The sequence below is a fragment of the Salpingoeca rosetta genome (genome assembly GCF_000188695.1).
Source record: "Salpingoeca rosetta unplaced genomic scaffold supercont1.8, whole genome shotgun sequence".
Lineage (NCBI taxonomy): Eukaryota > Choanoflagellata > Craspedida > Salpingoecidae > Salpingoeca > Salpingoeca rosetta.
In genome coordinates, this window is record NW_004754926.1 from 776159 (window position 1) to 795848 (window position 19690).

Sequence of the window (19690 nt, forward strand, 5' to 3'; positions counted from 1 at the left end):
GTAGTGTGTGTGTGTGTGTGTGTGTGTGTGTGTGTGTGTGTGTGTGTGTGTGTGTGTGTGTGTGTGTGTGTGTGGTGAGGGGGGTATGCACGGAGCGGAAATCTTTAACAGTGTTGCGTACATGCGTACATGTGCACGCGTGTGTTCAAATGACCTGTGAGACATCGACGTCGTGTTTCTTGGCAATGGTGTTGAGGGTTTCATCGGCAAGAAGGTTCCACCCACATCTGAATCCATTTGCAACATGCGGCGTGGTCGTGAGTGCCAAGAAGTGAAGTGGGAGAGGAGCCGTGAAGCATGGTACACCGGCTACATTGGGGTGCGTGAGCACACAAGCAAACTTGTGTGCCTTTGCACACAGACATACACACACACACACACACACCCACAACAGACATGCACACACACACACCCACAACAGACATATGCACACGGACACACGCGTGTGGTTGGGTTGCCACCTTGACGGGGAGACATCTGGCGTGCCGAGGGGGCTGTAACCGTTGAAGGTGATATTGAGGCGGTGGCAGTGCTCCACCAGCTTCTCCTCGTGCCAGAAGGGATGATACTCAACCTGTACGCCATCACAATCACACAGGGACCCCGACGTGGGTAGGGGGCATGTGAAGTTGAAGACATGGCGGGTGACCACACAAATGTTGATAAAATAAGACGCGGCAGATGCACACACACACACACTCTCTCTCTCTCTCACTCACACAGACACACTCACAATCACTACTACGCAGTGTCACCTGGTTGACGGCTGGGAGGAGGCCGTGCATGCTGGTGATGTCATCAAGATGCCGCACTTCGAAATTCGAGACGCCGATGGCACGTGCGCCGCCGCTCGTGTAGATGGCCTCCAGCGCTTTCCATGTGGACTGTCGGCACAGCTGATATGGTGGACGTAGAAGAGTCGTGCACACACAACACATGCACACATAGGCACAGCGAGAGAGAGATAGGCACACAGACACTTGCATGAGTACAGAAGTGTTCAAGTTTTCAAGTGTTCAAGTGTTCAAGTGTTCAAGGCACATACACAAGACGCACAACGTGGTTACCTTTGGGGTTACGCCGGCACAGGCTGGGTCGGTGCTGTTTTCGCTTGGTCCAGGCCAGTGGATCAACAGCTAACAGCGGGACGTGCATCAAAGATGTCAGTGCCACGATTGCAACACACACACACTCACGCGCGCGCGTGTGCACACAGACGATTTTCAGAGGACGACACGGAGACAAATGAATGAATGAATGAATGAAGGTCGCACTTAGGCAAGCACAGGCATTGTACCAGATCCACGTATGTGGTGTCCAGAGTCTGCAGGATTTGCTCAAACTGGCTCATGGTGTCCTTGTAGCCCAGCGGCAAGGTGGGCCCAACTTTGGACGTGATGAAGATCTGTGCGCATGTGCGTGAGAGTGTGCGCATGTGTGAATGTGTGAAAGTAAGTGAGAGTGTGTGAGGGAGTGTGAGAGAGAGAGTATGTATGTGTGTGTGTGTGTGTGTGAGGAAGGAGTATGGATGGCATGGCTGCTTTGGTATATGGGTATCTTGAACGAAGCTGTGCGATCAAAGACAACCACCGCACTAACGCCACACACACACACACACACACACACACACACACACACACACACACACACACACACGAAGCCAGTGCAGAGAAGCCTGACACGTGTCAGAAACGCAACACCTCTTCGCGGGGAATGCCGCTTCGCTTGATGCCTCGTCCAACTGGCACTTGGTCATTGTAAGACAGGGATGCATCGATGCGACGGCCGCCGGCCTTCAGCCAGTGGTACACGGCTTTGACGGCAAGGAGAACACGCGAAAAAAACAAGAAGCAGTGCATGAGGGTGAGGGCACGAAGGTTTGGGTGCGTGTTTTCGTGAGATGTGCGTTCGTGATGTGTGCGTGTGTGTGCGATGTGTGTATGACGTGCATGCAATTGTTTGTGTGACAGTGTAGCACGCGGTGAGAAAAGGAGGGCAACACACCATCTTCCACTTCAGTTTCATTGTGGTAGTAGGAGCCGTAACTGCCGGTGCCCAAGCCTGTCACGGGCATCTACAGTTGTGGCGGAAGCGTTGGAACGATGAGTCGAAGCGTTCAATGCGATCAAAGCCTGACAAAAAGAAAAAGCAGGCGGACAAAGCTGTAGCACAGGCTTGCTCACACAGAGATAGAGATACAGATAGAGATGCAGATGCAGATGCAGACAGACACTCAGGCACACGCATGCACACACACACACACGCATACACCCACACACACACACACACCCACACACACACGCACACACACACGCACACACACACCCACACACACACACACACGCACACACACACACACACACACACACACGCATACACATACGCATACACGTACCATGACACCATGGCGAGCTGCGTTGTAGAGGGGTACGGAGGGAACTGATGCACTGCTTGGGATGATGGCACCGGCCACCACCGCCACCACAAATCCAAACAACAACAGCATTATGATTGCGGGCAGTGATTGCTGATAGTTACTGAATATCTTTCACCATTTCTCCCCAAGAAACCACAGCAAGAGGAAGGAAGGACAGCAACGATGGCGCTCTCTGGGAAAGTTGTCGGCATCCTTGCGGAGTACAATGTGGAAGACCTGGAGTTCCACTACCCAGCGCTGCGCTTCAAGTGAGCTGGAACGCGTGCCGTACACACACACACACACACACATGCACACACACACATGCGCATACACACACACACATGCACACACACATACACACACGCATACACACAGGTCCACACGTACATAACCACATCAACATCTGGGTTGTGAAAGCGAAAGGAGAGGGGTTGTGTCATATGTAGACGCGTGCGTACTCTCTGCTTTGTGTGCGGGCGCGTGATGCGGCCACAGCGTGCCACTCATCGAAACCGTCGCCCACCATTTACAGGGAGGAAGGATGTGAAGTGAAGCTGATTGGACCAAGCAAGGACTTCAAAGCCAAAGGAAAGCATGGCTTGCCCGTGAAAGCAAACACAGGCATCGGCGAGATTGAGGTCTTGTTGGTTGATTGGGTGTGTGTGTGTGTGCTTGTGTGGTGTTTGTGCATTTGTGTGTGTGTGTGTGTGGTGTTTGTGCATTTCTGTGTGTGTGTGTGTTGTTGTTGATGAGGATGTCGGTTGTTGCGCTTGTGTGTGGTGCTGCAAGGTTGTTTAATGCGTGTCTGTTGCATGATTGAGCTGTGAAACGTGCAAACTGCCCGCGTGCATGCATCCATCTTCCTTTGTTCATGCCCGCTATACAAGCTCATCGCTTCTTTGACAGTTCATCAACACTCAAGTTCGTTGCCATTGAAACTCATTGCCATGTCTGAAACCACCCTTCTCTTTCTCTCTCTGCGTGCTTGGACAGGCCAAGGATCTTGACTGTCTTATTATCCCTGGTGGCTTTGCTCCAGGTCAGTGTTCACTTGCACAGGTGCAGTGGAGATCGCCTTTCGTTGTGGGCGTGGCCACAGCCGGCGGCGTCACTTGCCCTGTATCAAGGACTTGGTTGAACTTCTTTGGACGATGACCCTCGCTCCCCGATCTTGCCGAAGCAGAGCATTCAAGATTTGTCCGTCTCCTCTGACGTGCGCTGTTTGCTTATTTATTCAATTAGATGTCACATCTTTACTTGCCGTGCACTCATCGTGTGAGTTATGTTTACTTGCCGTGCACAACAGACTATTGGCGGCGCCATGACAGCTTCAAGACATTGGTTCGTGAGGTCTGCGAGCAAGGCAAACCTGTTGGCGCCATTTGCCATGGCCCCTGGCTTCTCGTGTCCGCCAACGTGTGTGCCGGCAAGCGCATGACCTGCTTCCACTCCATCAAGGTTTGTGTTGGCACTGTGTATGCGCAATTGTTTGTGTTGTATGTGTGTTTGTGTTTGTGTGCGCATGCATGTGTTTGTGTTGAATGTGTGTTTGTGTTGTGTGTGCAATTGTTTGTGTTGTATGTGCGCCTGGACACATCACTGTACTTGTCGGATTTGCTCCTTCAATCACCCATTCATCCTCTACTTCACACACACGTACACACGTACACACACACGTACACACACACGTACATACACACACACGTACACACACACACACGTACACACACACTGGTCACATGTTGTGTTCTGTTGTTCAGGACGACATTCAGAACGCTGGTGCCGAGTATGTGGAGGGCCAAGAGGCGGTTGTAGACGGCAACATTGTCACGTCCCGCACCCCAGATGACCTCCCAGCCTTCTGCATCGCCCTCATCAGCCTCATGAGCAAGTGAGGAAGCGTAAGAGCAGCGGCCAACACTGCATGGGCGTGCGAGCGTGTGTGTGTCAGTGTGCGCGTGTGCGCTTGTGTGTGTGCGTCAGTGCACCTCCTCCTTGCACATTTTCGTGTGTCGTTGTCGTCTACATTAAACGAGTCATACATGTTTCAACAAAACCTGACGAAATCGTATATTCGTTCGTCACCTCAACGCGCCATGCACAGTCGCGAACCAACTCGTGGTGGCGTCATCATCGTCATGCCTTGTTGCCACCACGACGAATGACCATTCACTCTCTGTGCTACTTCCAACATTCCAACCACGAACAGACACACACACACGCCCACACACACACGCACACGCAACCACAGCCACACCACACCCTCCCGACGTCCATTCAATCAGCGTGCGCAACAGAGCACACACGCTACACCAGCAAAGCCATTCATTCACATCACATCGACATAACGGTTCCCGTTGCCGTTATTACATTACGTGGCAGTCGTTGCACGCTTCTCGCCGACTGTTTGGGTCGCTTGTCGAACCCTCTCTTTCTCTTTCCCACCACACACGCACAGACACACACACACACAGACACACAGACACACACAGATAGACACACACACAGACACACACAGACGGACACACACACACACACACACGCACAGACACACGCAGACAGACACTACGATGCTGCGGAAGTTTGACACGGCGAGTGAAGCCGAGAACCACACGGAGCAGGCGCACCCAGCCTCTACAACAACACACGTGAGTACAAAGGATACGGCAACAACACCAAGATTGCAGGAGCAAAGGGCTGCTGCAGAGGCGGATTTGACGAAGAACACCAACCAACCACAACAAGGTGTGTGGCGACAGCGGTCCACCATCTTGGATGAAGCAGCCACCACGACCACCACCGACAGCATCCTCCCAGCAAGCAACAGCAGCAACGCCACAACCAGCGTCCAAGCCACGGTGTCGTCCACGTCCACGTGTTCCTCGTCTTCCACCGCGTCATCGTCAGCAACATCAAAAGTTGGCGACAAGCCGCGCAAACCGCGGTTTCTGGCCAGGGTGAAGCAGGGCATGTCCCGGTTCGTGTCGTTTCGCAGCGGCAGCGATGATGACTCCTCCTCCTCTTCTGGTCTGTCGTCGTCGACAACGAAGACAAAGGGAGGCAAGACGAAAGCGCGGGAGATTCGCGTCATCCCGGGCTCGCCCATGCTCAAGTATGACTGGTCCAAGCGCCGGTCCACCAACGCGCATCTCACCCGGGAAGAGCAGACGCGACAGGAGACCCGTCTCAAGTCACAGACCCCGTACATGGCAAAGATGGCGCATCGCTACCAAAATGTCTTTGAATGTTACAGCAGGGTGCGTGACATGGTGTGTGTGTGTGTGTGTGTGTGTGCGCGCGCGCGTGTGTGTGTATGAGCGGCTTATGTGCGGGTGGGTTGTGCGTCTTGCGTGTGTGTGTGTGTGTGTGTGTGTGTGTGTGTGTGTGTGTGTGTGTGTGTGTGTGTGTGTGTGTGTGTGTGTGTGTGTGTGTGAGCGGCTTATGTGTGTGTGTGTGTGCACTTTTTCACGTGTGTGTCTGCCTGAATGCCCTTGACGTCCCTCTTTCCTCTCCCCCTTCTTTCTACTCCTGTCTTCTCCTCTTCTCCTCTGTGCTTCCGCTCGCTCACAACATCACCCTCACGCACCCCCACCCCTCTCCCCATACACATACACACTCGCTATCCTCCTTCCATCAGTATGTCACGGACGACGAATCAGACGTGGCGAGCCTGCGCCGACACACGTGTCCGCCTGCATCGAGCCGTCGACCAGAGGCCGCGGACCTTCATGACACAGCGAAGCGCGTGCGTGAGCGCTTTCGCTTTCGCAGCCAGACAGATGCCGGCGTTGTTGTGGCCCCGCCGTCCCGCCGCAGCGCGTCAACCTCTGCAGCCAACCCAAGCCATGGCAGTGACATCAGGACGAGCGCGACGAGTGTTCTCAAGTTGAGCCCCAGCAACAAGGCCCCTGCTGGCCCTGCCGCCGGCGACGATGCTGACGATGAGGGTGAAGGTGAGGGTGAAGGCGATGACGTGTTTGATGGTGACTCAACGCCACGGAGCACACCGGTACCGCCGCCTACACAGTCCACACCTGCAGTCGCAACACCACCAGTGGCAGTGTCTCCCACGCCCAGGGCCGAAGCACCGACGACAGCTGGCGGTGGCCGCTGGAGCGTGTGCGATCCTTCCTCTGGCGCGGCCGAGCGCCACGCACAGGCGGAGGGACAGGCCAGCGATAAGGGGGCGCCAGGCAACAGGCAGCGGCCTGTGAGTGCGTTTATGCCTGGGCGTCGACCGTCCTACCATCCTTGGCCCGAGGACTGGGATCCTACCATTTGCAAGGATGCAATGGGCAGGCGAGGGTATTCCAACGTCGCCCCGCCAAGCATCACCCGCAAGTGACGCTGTGTGTGTGTGTGTGTGTGTCTGTGTGTCTGTGTGTCTATGTGTCTATGTGTCTGTGTGTCTGTGTGTGTGTGTGTCTGTGTCTGTGTCTGTGTCTGTGTCTGTGTTTGCATGACCTAGGACAGGTTGTTACATCATATTGATTGGTTTGTGTCTGAGGCTCGATTGCTCTGCGCTGTTGCGCTGTTGTGCTTTGTGATGTGCATAACCGATGGCCACGCTTCCGATGTTTGCATGCATGCGATTGGCGCTTGTTTGATAAATGACGAGGTAGACTTGTACAGCACAGCAAGTGCTGTCACGTACGCGTTGAAGTAAGGCATGTGTTGTTCGTGCCGCGTGTTGATGTATGGATGCATGAGACGAGCTAACGTGATATCAGAGATGTGCAGTCTCGTGTGTTTATGCTCGATGAGACGAGCGTTTGCGTTCAAGAGAAAGGGACAGGGCTATGAACAAGGACAAACGCAAAGAGATGGGTACAAGTTTAGAGGTACAGAGGATGGATATGGCGTGCCATGTGGGTGCATGTGCGTACTCGAGAGGAAGCAAATGTCGCGAACAACGTGTCCATTTAGTGGGATGGCATAAGCAGCAGAAGGAGCAAAATCAAAGTGGCCCGGGAGCAAACTTGTGCGGGTCAAGAACCGACACTCAGCTGCTTGCACTCGTGGAGGCTTGGGCCTCATAGCTGACAGAAGCAACGCACTCAGGCACTCGTAGTCGTCGTAGTGTTAGTTTGAGTTGTGAAGCAGCAGGGCGGCCTTCAATGTTTGCTTGATGTCCTCGATATCTTGCTCCAACGCCGCAATCTAAGCAAGTTGGCGTCAGATGGAGAGAGGAATTAGGGAGGCGGGGGGGGCAACAGAGGAATGGAGGGAGTAGAGAGGGAAGAGAGAGAGAGGACGGATCCATCAATCACAAGCATAACAACATCACTGTTCTGAGTTGGGTTTGCTAAGCTGACAGTGCAAACAACGGACGCATAGCTGATGCAGACAGACAGACAGGCAGGCAGATAGACAGACACACAGAGACACAGAGACACAGAGACACACACACACACACACACACACACGCACACAGACACACACAGACACACACAGACAACGACACACACACACACACATGCACATACCCTGTGCCCGCAGACGTTGACCCGCGCGTCCAGCAGTGGTAAGCACTGCAGTGCATCAATAGATTCAAGCAACAAGAGGAGACATACACGTAAACACGCGCACATGGGTGAAGCGTGTCATCACTGCTGTCATGGTGTGGGCGTGGTCCCTTGCTTGCAAGCAAGCAACCCCCTACCAGCCAACCAGCAAGCAGATGCACAACAAAGCAACAGCTGACGCTCACCTTGACCAGCTCTGCTTCAATCAGCTCCGTCTTAACGTTGAGCTGCGCCCGCACTACACATCATACATGTCGTGCAATTGTAGCATGAGCAGGGCAGACGCACGCACAGCCAGTGGACAACAGTGAAGCAGGACAAGATGTGACAACACAAAGAGGACGACAACAGAACAGACCTTTGGCCGCCTCCATAATCGGCTTTTGTTGTCCTTGTTGCCTTACCTTGCTTGCTTGCTTGCTTGGTGTTTTCTTTGACTTTTGGTTTGTGTGGGTTGTGCTGCTGTGCGTTCCAATCCTTCCATCTCGCTGTCAATCTCGCTGCCCTTCTCATTGTCTCGCTCCTCCACGCTCACCAAGATTGCACACACACATAGTGTCAGGCGTGTTTACTTCTGCCAGCGAACAAAGGAGACGACATCGAGGGTTGTGCTGGCATCCTTGCCGGCGCGCGCCAACTCGTCACGCACGGTGTGGTCTGGAGAGAACACGAGCGCCTGCGTACGCAGCGCGTCCAGCACAGACTGGCCCTCCTCCGCCTCGGGCTCGACCGCAACCACGTTCTTCGCCAGCGCATCTGCTGTCGTCTTCAGCACGTCCTGGGCAGACCTGTTTAGAGGCGCGGGAACAGGAGGAGGAAGGGGGGGGGAGCAGGGTGAGGGCACGTGAGTGGAAGGACGTGAGTGGAAGGATGCAGATAGGCGCAGAAGCTTGCAGGGAGGTGGAAAGGCAGGACGATGCAGATCGGCGGACAAGTAGGCATACCACAAACACACACACACACAGCAGACAGACACACACACACAGCAGACAGACACACACACACACACAAACACACACACACACACAGACACAGGCAAAAAGACAGACACAGGCAAAAAGACAGACACAGACACAGGCACAGGCACAGACACAGACACACACACAGACACACACAGACAGACAGACAGACACAGACACACAGACACACACAACATGGTACGCACTGGGGAAGCGAGGAGACGGGTGCATCAGCCTGCAGGCAGATGACGGCGGCGTAGGAGCCGTTGTTGTGGGAATAGGAACCGAGGACGCACGTATCAGGGGCATGCACACCACACGCCTGGCTCAGTTGAAGGTTCTATCCCGCCACACGAAGCAGAGGGGGGGGGGGGGTTGTTTGTTGGCAAGGGGGGTGAGTAACCTGGGCGAGTGACATCAATTTGGAAGAACACCAGGCCATTGTCATAAGGCAGCAGTCACCAACGACATACACAGACAGACAGACAGAGACAGGGGCACAGACAGACACAAAAAAGATACCTCGCCGTGGGTAGAGAGGGCAGCATCGATGAGCGTCTTGGCCGTACCACTTGCCACGGGAAGAGACGCAAGCTCCTGTGATTGCGTGTGATGAAGAAGGAATGATGAATGCGCGCTGCTGTGAGGAGCAAGCGACGCAACACGGACAACGCACACAGGCAGGCGAACAATGACCCTGAGCATATCCGCAGAAGACTCAGACAGCAGGCAGGCAGACAGACAGGCAGACAGACAGACAGACAGACAGGCAGACAGACAGACACAGACACACACAGCAGGGAGCGCACCTCGTCTGTGAGGGTGACAAACTCGGTACTTGTATCCCGTTGCTGCATCATGCGCATGCAGCTCTCCGTAATCTCATCCACCATGCTCACAAACTCATCGTTTCGTGCAACAAAGTCCGTCTCGCAGTTCACCTGCATACGCAGTACACACGTGCGCAGTCATGCAATGGCGGGGGTTGGTGTCTGCAGCGAAACAGCGTGTGATCATGTGTGTGTGTGTGTGTGTGTGCGTGCGTGTGCGTGCGTGTGCGTGTGTGTGTGTGTGTGTGTGTGTGTGTGTGTGTGTGGGGGGGGGGGTTGAGGCGTGGGCCATTGGGAGAGAGGAGTGGTACTGTGTGAAGGAGTGCAAAACATCACCTTGACGAGCGCGGCCGCTGTTGGCGACGTGAGCACGCCAACACGGCCCTCTGCAGCAGCGCGACCAGCCAGCTTGTCCTTGACCATTCTGCGGGCGTGTGTGGGCCAAAGCATGAAGAGTTGGGAGTGCCACGCAGCAAGCCGTGAGAGGGAATGGAAAGGTGCAGAGAGGACAGGCACAGGTCCAGACACACACACACACACACACACACACACAGTCACAGACAGACACGCCCACACACACACACACACACGCAGATACACACGACACGCAAACACACACACACACACACACACACACACACACACACACACACACACACACACACACGACACGCACAGTCATATACAGCCCAACACTCACTGTGCGCGGGCTTCCTCATTGTTCTTGAGCCACTCCATTGCGGCGTTCACGTCATCACTGCTCTCTGCCAGCGCTTGGCGGCACAGCTTCATCGGCAGGTCCGTGCGCTTGCGCAGCTCCTTGATGTTGCCCACAGAGGGCTGCAGTGGCCGTCGGTTGGTAAGGGCAGCGGGAAGGGGGTTGGCGAGTTGGTGCATTGGTCAGTGCAGGGAAGGGTGACTGAGGGGTGAACGAGAGGTGGTGCAGTGGGATGGGGTGGGACAGACACCGCAGCGAAACTACACGGCGCAAAGAACACAGTCGAGGACACACACACACACACACACACACACACACACACACACACACACACACACACACACACACACACACACACACACACACACACACACACACACACAACCTTGACGGCGAGGGAGCGAGAGAGGAGGAGGGCAGGGCTGCGTGCACTGAGCGCCGCAGCACGTGTTGCACACACTTGCATCATCGTTGCGAGTTGTTTTGCGCCTTGTTTTGTTGTGCTGTGTGTGGACGGAAATGAAGAATGAAAGTGCTCTCAACTTCCACCACGTGTTGCACCCCACGTCCAACAGCCCACTTCTGTGCCACGCAAACGTCAAAGTGATGTGACCCAGGTACGTATACAAGGGGCCTTTGATAGAAGAAAGGACACCAGCAGGCGAGCGAGCGAGCCAATCAGCAACGAAAAGGACAAACGAGCGATACATAAAGCAAAAGCAGAGGAATCAGACGTAAACGAACAGTGAGACAAAGAAAAGAACACAGGCTAGGCAGGATAGTGATGTTCGATGGTGTGTGTGTGTGTATGTGTGTGTATCTTGGGAGTCAGAAGCCAGCAGGATGGACGGAGGCAGTCCAGAGCGCGGAGAGAAGCCAGCAGGCGCTACGATTCCAATTCCTGCCCCGCAATGATCTTGTATGCCAGCTTGACATACGAGTAGTGGCTGGCATACAACTGCATCTTCGGCTCAATCGACACCCACGCCACCTACAAGCAAAACAGAGGTGAGGTGAGGTGATGGATGAGGTGAGTTGTACTTGAGTGCATCCTGCACGCACAGCTCTTGCCCCTCCCCCACACAGAGACAGACACACAGACAGACACACAGACAGACAGATACACACACACACACACACACAGAGACACACACTTCCTTGTGCTCAAGGTCGCACAAGCAGACACAGCCACAAAGTCGACGGCCTCAACGAAGCATCGACTCTCCGCAGCATGGGTGGATTGTGTGCACACTCACGTCACCGGCATCGTCGCCCGCCTTCAGGTCAAACTGCTCAAAGGACGTGCCGTCGTCATCGTGGAACACAACCGCCGTCTGCGGGCAGTGGCGCCGGAGAGGGATACACACGGGCCAGAGGCATGCAATGAGAACAGTTGCAATCGCAGATACAGAGGGGCAGAGGGACAGACAGGCGCAGGCACAGAGACAGACACAGACACATACACAAAAGAACACAGGCACAGATAGACAGTCACAGACACACAGACACAGACACAGACACAGACACAGACACACACACACACACACACACACACACACACACAGACACACAGACACACACACAGACCCCCCCCCACCGCCCACACACACACCGTCTCGAGCCAGGCAATGTCTGTGTTGCGCGGGTCGTCGACATATCCCTCGTACACCATGATGCCGTGGTCAAAGCTGTCCTTGATCGAGTCCAGCACCTGCTCCCGCTGCAGTTGCAAGGAGAAGGGTGACAATTGGCAGTGGTGGTAGTCGTGGAAGACAGGGTGAGAGCAGTGTCGGTGTTGGAAAAGAGGAACCAGGGTGGTTGCGCTACCGACAGCAAAGCAGACAAGTGCGCGCGCACACACACACACACATACACACACACACACACACACACACACACACACACACACACACACACACACACACACACGCACCTCCTCTGGGGTGATGTCGTGTGAGGCGAGCGCCTCTTCCCCAAATTCGCGCCGCAACGCCGACGTCACCTTCTCGCCACGATCAACCATGCCCTGCAGTGTGCGTGCGCACGTGTACGCGTGTGTGCGTGTGCGAGCATGTTAGTGAGAAAGTGTGCGCGCGTACACGTGTACGCATGCAGGAGCAAGTGGGTGATGGCGGTCGGTAGCGGAGTTGCACGCGCAGGCGCTTGCGATGCAAAAATGTTGACTGGTGCAACGCACCCCTGGAATTGCCCATTCGCCGGTGTCCTTGCGCTTGATGCAGACCATCTCCAGGATCTTTCGCCCTTGGCCGTCGAGTTGGATCACGTCATCATCGTCGCGCTTCCACCTGTCGTGTTCAGCGCAGCGGCAGCAGACGCACGGATACACACGAGTACAGCAGGCGAGGGCGGTGGTCAGGTAAGAGGAACAATCGCGGGAGATGAGCGCAGCATTGGATACCCACACAATGATTCAGACAGACGACAGACAGACAGACATACAAACAGACACACAGACACACAGACACACCCACACCCACCCACACCCACCCACACAGACACACAGACACACAGACACACAGACACACAGACACACACCCACACACACACCCACACACACACACACACACACAGACACACACCACACACACACCACACACACACACACACACACACACACACACACACACACACACACACACACACACACACACACACACACACACACACGACTATGAGCGCACCTTGTGACGATTGGGTCAGCGGCGAAGTTTGGACCGAAGCGGCCGAGGAGACCGCGGCCAGTCATGCCCGTCCGTCCCATCGGGTTGCTGCTCGTGGCGATGGTGATGGAAGGAGGGGGGGTGAGGGAGTGAACACACACCCACACCCACACCCACACCCACACCCACACCCACACCCACACCCACACCCACACCCACACACACACACACACACACACAGCGAGGCATCGTCCTGATGCAGCGCACCTCGGGGCGAAGCACTAACAGATCGCACTACAGGATCTTTCGCCCTTGGCCGTCGAGTTGGATCACGTCATCATCGTCGCGCTTCCACCTGTCGTGTTCAGCGCAGCGGCAGCAGACGCACGGATACACACGAGTACAGCAGGCGAGGGCGGTGGTCAGGTAAGAGGAACAATCGCGGGAGATGAGCGCAGCATTGGATACCCACACAATGATTCAGACAGACGACAGACAGACAGACATACAAACAGACACACAGACACACAGACACACCCACACCCACCCACACCCACCCACACAGACACACAGACACACAGACACACAGACACACAGACACACACCCACACACACACCCACACACACACACACACACACAGACACACACCCACACACACACCCACCCACACACACACACACACACACACACACACACACACACACACACACACACACACACACACACACACACACACACACGACTATGAGCGCACCTTGTGACGATGGGGTCAGCGGCGAAGTTTGGACCGAAGCGGCCGAGGAGACCGCGGCCAGTCATGCCCGTCCGCCCCATCGGGTTGCTGCTCGTGGCGATAGTGATGGAGGGAGGGAGGTGAGTGGGTGGGTGGAGTGAGTGACAACGAGCAAGGTCAACAACAGAAAAATGGGAGAGAGAAAAGACACGCGTGGAGTCGAGCGCGCACGGGTTGAGCATGATGTGAAAGCAAGGGGCAGTGAGAGGGAAAGTGGGTTCGACGCTCAAGGTTGATGAGTGCGACTGCTTACCGCGGCAGGTTTGTGTGCGAGTCAACGTGGTATGCACCGATGAAGCTCCTATGTGGACCTTCGTTGAACTTGATAGATCTGTTGCAGTGCGTGCAAGAAGACAGCGCGCAAATGGCGACAGTCGGTTCGGTTGAGCTTCGAGCTAGAAGGAGCACACGCCACCCAAGACAACACAACCAAATCGACATGTGTGCGTGCAGACAGACAGGCAAACAGACAGAGAGACAGACAGAGAGACAGACAGACAGACAGACACGCACCCACACACACACACACACACACACACACGCACGCATCACACACACATGCCACACACACACACGCACACACACGCCACATGACCACAAGTGCTTACGGTAGGTCCTCCTCCTTGTCAGCCCACTCTGGATTGGCCTTGACGTGATCATCCGTGTGGTCCGGCGGGTTGTAGTCAGGAAACTCCACCTGTGTGGAGTGGTGTTGGCAAGCGTCCACACAGCACAGCCGCAGCATATATGGTCGGTTGAAGAAAGGAGGGAGAATGACCATGTGTCGAGCAATCGTGACTGCACGAACATTGGAACCAGAAACCACAGCAACGCGTCCATCTACATCACCACACCACGCCACGCCACCCTCGATCCCTTCGCCTGCCGTGTGCCTGTGTGTGTCGCACCTCCCAAGAGACGAGGTGGTCAGGAACCTGTGCGCGCTCCGGGCCGTTCATGTATGGTTGGTTTCTGCATTTGATGTGGGGCCCCACAAACTGTTCCCCGACTACGTGATGGCGCGTGGGCGCAGGCGATGGCTTTGGCGATAGTTTGTGGCGCAGCTTTGGCGAGCTAACCTTCACCTCCACAGCATGCTTGGCGTTGCCCTCTTTCTCCTGTTGCTGTTGCTGCTGTTGCTGCTGTGTTTGGTGGTCTTCTTGTTCCTGCTGGGCTGGCGCTGCTTCTTCTGGCGCGGTGTTGTCGGCCGTGCGGCTTGGCTGGACGGCCACAGCAACAGCCTTCTTTGATGAGCAGCACGACAGCATCGCAACGCGATGACGTGTGATGTGATGTGATGTGATGTACTGATGTATCACGCAGGAAGTGCACAAAGCTGGCAGGCAGGATGCAGGTGGGTCGCAGATGGCAGCGGCGGTCGCTTGCTTCCTTGTTTGAAGAGCGGGTGTCTGAAGTGTGCGCGCTGTGTGCGCTGTGTGCTCTGCGTACTTGAGTCAACCGACAATGAAGAGGGTGTGGTTGGCAAGCAAGCGCCTCCCCTTTCGTCACGACCACCGCAAACAACAGATCGTCCCAATCACTACTGCTTATGGTGTCGAATCGAAGTTGCCAATTTGAGTGCCAATTTGAACTTGCTGTGCTGTGTGGTTGTGCTGGTGTGACTCACTACCACACACACACACACACACACACACACACACACACACACACACACACACACACACACACACACACACACACACACACACACACACAGACGCACACGAACACACGCTGACATGATGGATGGCGAGGAAGAGGAAGGGACGATGACGGCAAATGAGGAAGAGCTGGAGACGCTGAGGGAGGCTGTGAAGGTGCGCGATGAGCTGCTGGACGAGATGCAGCGCGCGCTGGCGCAGAAGCGCGAGGAAACAGACGAGCTGGTGGAGGAGACGCGGCGCATCGGTGAGGAGCAGGCAAGGATCCTGCGCCTGCAGCTGGACGAGAAGCACAAGCAGGTCGAGCTGCTGCAGGGCATGGTGAACGACATGGACAGCAACACCCGGCTCAGCTCAGACCTGCAGGGCATCTCCGGGTCCGAGGCACAGCGCGAGCGCCCCTTCGTGGACGACTTCCTGCTCAAGGTCCTGGCGGAGCGCGACGACCTCACCGACAAGCTGCACGACCTGCACAACGAGCTGGCGGAGACAAAGGCGAAGCTGGGCACGTCGGAGCTCGACAAGGAGCGCCTGCAGGTGGAGATGCGCATGCTGTCCACCCGCCTCCAATCCCACGCGCCGAGCCCCGCCGGCTCTGTGCCGTCGTCGCCGGCCGGGCCAGCCAAGCCAAAGCGGAAGAGAAACGGCAGCGCATCCGACGAAATTATCCGCCAGCTCAACGAGAAGATCTTCCATTTGGAGAAGGAGCTGGAAGAGCACCAGCGACAAGGCTCCCGCCTCAAACGCAAAGAAACGCAGCGCCTGAAAGAAATGGAGCGCCTCAAGACAGAGGTGTGTGTGTGTGTGTGTGTGTGTGTGTGTGTGTGTGTGTGTGTGTGTGTGTGTGTGTGTGTGTGTGTGTGTGTGTGTGTGTGTGCTAACGCTTGGGCGGATGTGGGTGCTTCTGTATTCTTTCGTTCATGTGTTGTGATTAGCGTTGTAAATTTGTTTGATTCCATCTCACCTTTGGTCGCTGTGCCTGCCGTTGCACCTTTTCTCAAAGATGGACTCTCTGGCCAAGGAGCGAGCAACGCTGCTGACGGACTTGCGGCGCACAAAAGATGAGAGCACGCACCTCGCACTTGTGCAGACCCTCGAAGAGCAGCTCAAGCGCCACGAGCAGCAGCGCGCACAGCTGGAGGTCTGTCTTGTGGCATGTGTGATTGTGTGTCGTGTGTGTGATTGTGTTGTGTTGTGTTGCGTGTGAGGTTGTGTGCGTGTGTGTGTGTGTGTGTTCAGTGCAGGCGTGAGTGCCACATTCCTCGCAGTCCCATGCTTTCTCAACCGTGTTGGCGGGACTTTGCTTGCTTGCGTGCGCGCGCGTGCGCGCGTTTTTTTTTTGCCACAGCGCAAGCTGTCCAGCCTTCAGCGAGAAAACGAGGAGAGCACTGGATTAATCAAGGTCTGCAGCCGGCGAGCGCAAACAGAGAGAGGAGAGAGAGAGGAGAGAAGAGGAGAGAAGAGGAGGTATGCGTGTGTGTTTTGTGTTTTGTGTTTTGTGTTTTGTGTTTTGTGTTTTGTGTTTTGTGTGTGTGTGTGTGTGCGTGTGTGTGCGTGTGTGTGTGTGTGTGTGTGTGTGTGTGTGTGTGTGTGTGTGTGTGTGTGTGTGTGTGTGTGTGTGTGTGTGTGTGTGTGTGTGTGTGTGTGTGTGTGTGTGTGTGTGTGTGTGGTCTGTTTGGTACTGTACGGTTGCATCAACAATTACACCCATGTCTCTGAAGTCCTTATTGCCACACGCGCTTACGTTCTCGCACACATGCACACACGTCCAACAGCACCTGCAAGCCAAGATTGTGGAGTTTGAGCAAGCTGACGCCGTCAAGCAAGCCAAAGACCTGCAAGCCAAGGTGTGTGGTTTGCGTGTGCGTGTGCGTGTGTGTGCCTGCACGTGTGTTTTGTGTGTTTGAGTGCGTGAATGTGCGGTCATGTTGTGCCAAATGTGTTGATTGTGGATGCTTGTGGCTCAACATCTTCCGTGTTGCATCTCCGTTTCCTGCTGCAGGTTGGCTCGCTCAACGACACCATTCTCGACCGCGATAACCGCATCCACGAACTGCAGCAGACGGTGTGTACACATGTACACGTGTGTTTGGTGGTTTTGTGTGCGGTGTGCACACGGCACGATTTTTGCCATCTATGAGCTCAGCTGCAGTACACACACACACACACACACACACACACACACACACACACACACACACACACACACACACACACACACACACACACACACACACACACACACACACACACACACACACACACACACACACACACACACACACACACACACACACACACACGCACGCACACGCACACAGTGCGATTCCCTGCGCGAGGAGAACGCTGCGCTGGCGCTGCGTGTGCAAGGGCTGGAGGGCGACGTGAAGGACAAGGGCGCGGTCGAGGAGCGCTTGAAGGCGGCAGAGACGGAGCTTGAACTAGCGCAGCAGGGATTCAAGGCCGCCAAAGACGAAAACGAAGCACTCAGCACAAAGGTTGGCGCCTCCCTGGCACACATGAGGAAGCACGTGCACGTGTGGTTCTGTGTGCGTGTGTGCGCGTGCGTGTGCGTGCGTGTGCGTGCGTGTGTGGTTGTGTGTGTGTGTGTGTGTGAACCATTGCCCGACACAGCTGCACATGACACGCCATGCACAGATGTAGTTGAAGACCTGTATTTGACCCCATCACGTCGACAGCAGCTCGTGTATCCTCCAACCTTCACCGTGCTGCCCTGCTGTACTCTATGTTTTGTCGTCATATTTCAGTGCAACGACCTGCAGGAGCAGTGCTCGCAACTGCAGGACACAACGGCGACGCAAGAACAGCAAGTGGGTTTGTGTAAGCGTGTGTTTAGAGTGTGTAGATGTCTGGATTTGTGTGCAATTATGTCCATGCGCGTGTATTTGCGTGTGTCTGTGTGCGTGTACGTGCGCATGCGCATGCGTACACACATGTGCATGTGAACACTGCGCGATCACGGCACCAGGCCAAGCAACTCACACTGTCTGCCCGGTGTGGGCGCGTGCTCGCTCGTCTCTGTTGTTTTCACTTGTTCAGATCAGCGAGAAAGACAGCGACATTGCGGCGCTGATGGCAGAGATTGAGAAGCTCAACGAGGAGGCGGACGCGCACATCGCCCAGAAGACCGAGGTGGGGGTTGGGGGGGGGGGGCAATGGCTTTGCAATATATATATATATATATATATATATATATATATATGTGTGTGTGTGTGTGTGTGTGTGTGTGTGTGTGTGTGTGTGTGTGTGTGTGTGTGTGTGTGTGTGTGTGGACGCACGCTCGTGGTTTTGTGTGGGCGCTCTTGTTGTGTGTGTGTGTGTGCATGTGCAACGAAGCAAGCGTCTTCATCGAACTCATCAATGGATCAAACAACTTCTGCTTTTGACACATGTGCACGGTGTCAGCTGGAGCGGTTACAAGCGTTGTCGAAGCAACGCGACAAAACACTCGCCGAGCGGGAAGCGTTCTGTGACCAGGTGACGGCCAGCCAGAAGCTTGTGTGTATACGTGTATGTGAGCTATGTGCACGCGCTGTGTGTACGATTCGTGATGCAACCTCTGCCATCAGCCATCAGTGCTAAACGCGGATGTATGGGATGTACCCTCACCGTCATGTTGATGCTGGTGACAGATTGTCTCGCGGTTCAAAGACGAGCAGAAGCGCCGTCGCGCCTTGCACAACCAGCTCGTACGTGCGCACATGTGCATCACGTCATGTGCGTGTGTGTGTGTGTGTGTGTGTGTCTGCGTGTGTGTGTGAATGTGTCTGCGTGTGTGATTTGGGTACGCATCAATGCGCAGCTGCGTATCAACACAGGAACACTGACGCGCACATTCATGATTTTGGGCCTTGCCCGCGTTTACCCAACCACACCCACACCCACCCACCGACCACCCCCCCCCCACACACCACCACACACACACACACACACACACCACCACACACACACCACACACACCAGAGAAAAGGAGCTCCGAAACCAACAACAACAAAGGAGAAGATCACTTGCCCATCCAGGGCCATCGACCTAGATAGACGAAGACTATGTCGGATGGAGAGACACGAAAAGACATCTTGACT

The 19690-nt window shown here is 55.1% G+C and overlaps 7 protein-coding genes across 7 annotated transcripts in view; 3 read left to right on the forward strand and 4 right to left on the reverse strand.

Annotated features, from left to right (window-relative positions):
• Positions 1 to 2528, reverse strand: part of PTSG_03640 (uncharacterized protein) — a 3208-nt gene extending 680 nt beyond the window's left edge. The window contains exons 1-8 of the mRNA XM_004995311.1: positions 2396 to 2528; positions 2005 to 2074; positions 1701 to 1813; positions 1298 to 1405; positions 1068 to 1136; positions 756 to 896; positions 462 to 574; positions 155 to 227 (exon numbers count right to left, since the gene is read on the reverse strand). Coding sequence (XP_004995368.1) covers positions 155 to 227; positions 462 to 574; positions 756 to 896; positions 1068 to 1136; positions 1298 to 1405; positions 1701 to 1813; positions 2005 to 2074; positions 2396 to 2506 — 798 coding nt within the window. The 5' untranslated portion in view covers positions 2507 to 2528. The remainder of the gene's footprint in view (positions 1 to 154; positions 228 to 461; positions 575 to 755; positions 897 to 1067; positions 1137 to 1297; positions 1406 to 1700; positions 1814 to 2004; positions 2075 to 2395) is intronic.
• Positions 2529 to 2562: 34 nt separating this feature from the next.
• Positions 2563 to 4464, forward strand: PTSG_12050 (uncharacterized protein). The gene is made up of 5 exons (XM_004995312.1): positions 2563 to 2685; positions 2952 to 3057; positions 3413 to 3458; positions 3726 to 3877; positions 4180 to 4464. The coding sequence occupies exons 1-5, from the start codon at positions 2600 to 2602 to the stop codon at positions 4312 to 4314; spliced, it is 525 nt and encodes a 174-aa protein (XP_004995369.1). The 5' UTR covers positions 2563 to 2599; the 3' UTR covers positions 4315 to 4464.
• PTSG_12051 (uncharacterized protein) lies at positions 4464 to 7046 on the forward strand. Its single transcript, XM_004995313.1, has 2 exons — positions 4464 to 5676; positions 6057 to 7046. Exons 1-2 carry the CDS (start codon positions 4990 to 4992, stop codon positions 6762 to 6764), a joined length of 1395 nt encoding a protein of 464 aa, XP_004995370.1. The 5' UTR covers positions 4464 to 4989; the 3' UTR covers positions 6765 to 7046.
• Positions 7047 to 7501: 455 nt separating this feature from the next.
• On the reverse strand, positions 7502 to 8318 carry PTSG_03643 (uncharacterized protein; the record flags this gene model as incomplete). Its single annotated transcript, XM_004995314.1, has 4 exons — positions 7502 to 7579; positions 7906 to 7950; positions 8130 to 8182; positions 8303 to 8318. 4 exons carry the CDS (start codon positions 8316 to 8318, stop codon positions 7502 to 7504), a joined length of 192 nt encoding a protein of 63 aa, XP_004995371.1.
• Positions 8319 to 8497: 179 nt separating this feature from the next.
• PTSG_03644 (uncharacterized protein) lies at positions 8498 to 11028 on the reverse strand. The gene is made up of 7 exons (XM_004995315.1): positions 10837 to 11028; positions 10434 to 10573; positions 10070 to 10157; positions 9713 to 9844; positions 9426 to 9500; positions 9110 to 9243; positions 8498 to 8732 (listed from the first exon to the last, which is right to left on the reverse strand). The coding sequence occupies exons 1-7, from the start codon at positions 10918 to 10920 to the stop codon at positions 8513 to 8515; spliced, it is 873 nt and encodes a 290-aa protein (XP_004995372.1). The 5' UTR covers positions 10921 to 11028; the 3' UTR covers positions 8498 to 8512.
• Positions 11029 to 11054: 26 nt separating this feature from the next.
• PTSG_03645 (ADP-ribose pyrophosphatase) lies at positions 11055 to 15524 on the reverse strand. The gene is made up of 9 exons (XM_004995316.1): positions 14835 to 15524; positions 14535 to 14623; positions 14180 to 14257; positions 13888 to 13974; positions 12649 to 12757; positions 12385 to 12477; positions 12064 to 12171; positions 11708 to 11785; positions 11055 to 11442 (listed from the first exon to the last, which is right to left on the reverse strand). Exons 1-9 carry the CDS (start codon positions 15192 to 15194, stop codon positions 11338 to 11340), a joined length of 1107 nt encoding a protein of 368 aa, XP_004995373.1. The 5' UTR covers positions 15195 to 15524; the 3' UTR covers positions 11055 to 11337.
• A 171-nt stretch (positions 15525 to 15695) lies between these two features.
• On the forward strand, positions 15696 to 19435 carry PTSG_03646 (uncharacterized protein; the record flags this gene model as incomplete). The annotated part of the gene is made up of 11 exons (XM_004995317.1): positions 15696 to 16379; positions 16591 to 16728; positions 16936 to 16989; positions 17363 to 17434; positions 17590 to 17652; positions 17909 to 18085; positions 18356 to 18418; positions 18648 to 18740; positions 19014 to 19085; positions 19241 to 19297; positions 19427 to 19435. 11 exons carry the CDS (start codon positions 15696 to 15698, stop codon positions 19433 to 19435), a joined length of 1482 nt encoding a protein of 493 aa, XP_004995374.1.
• Positions 19436 to 19690: the final 255 nt, after the last annotated feature.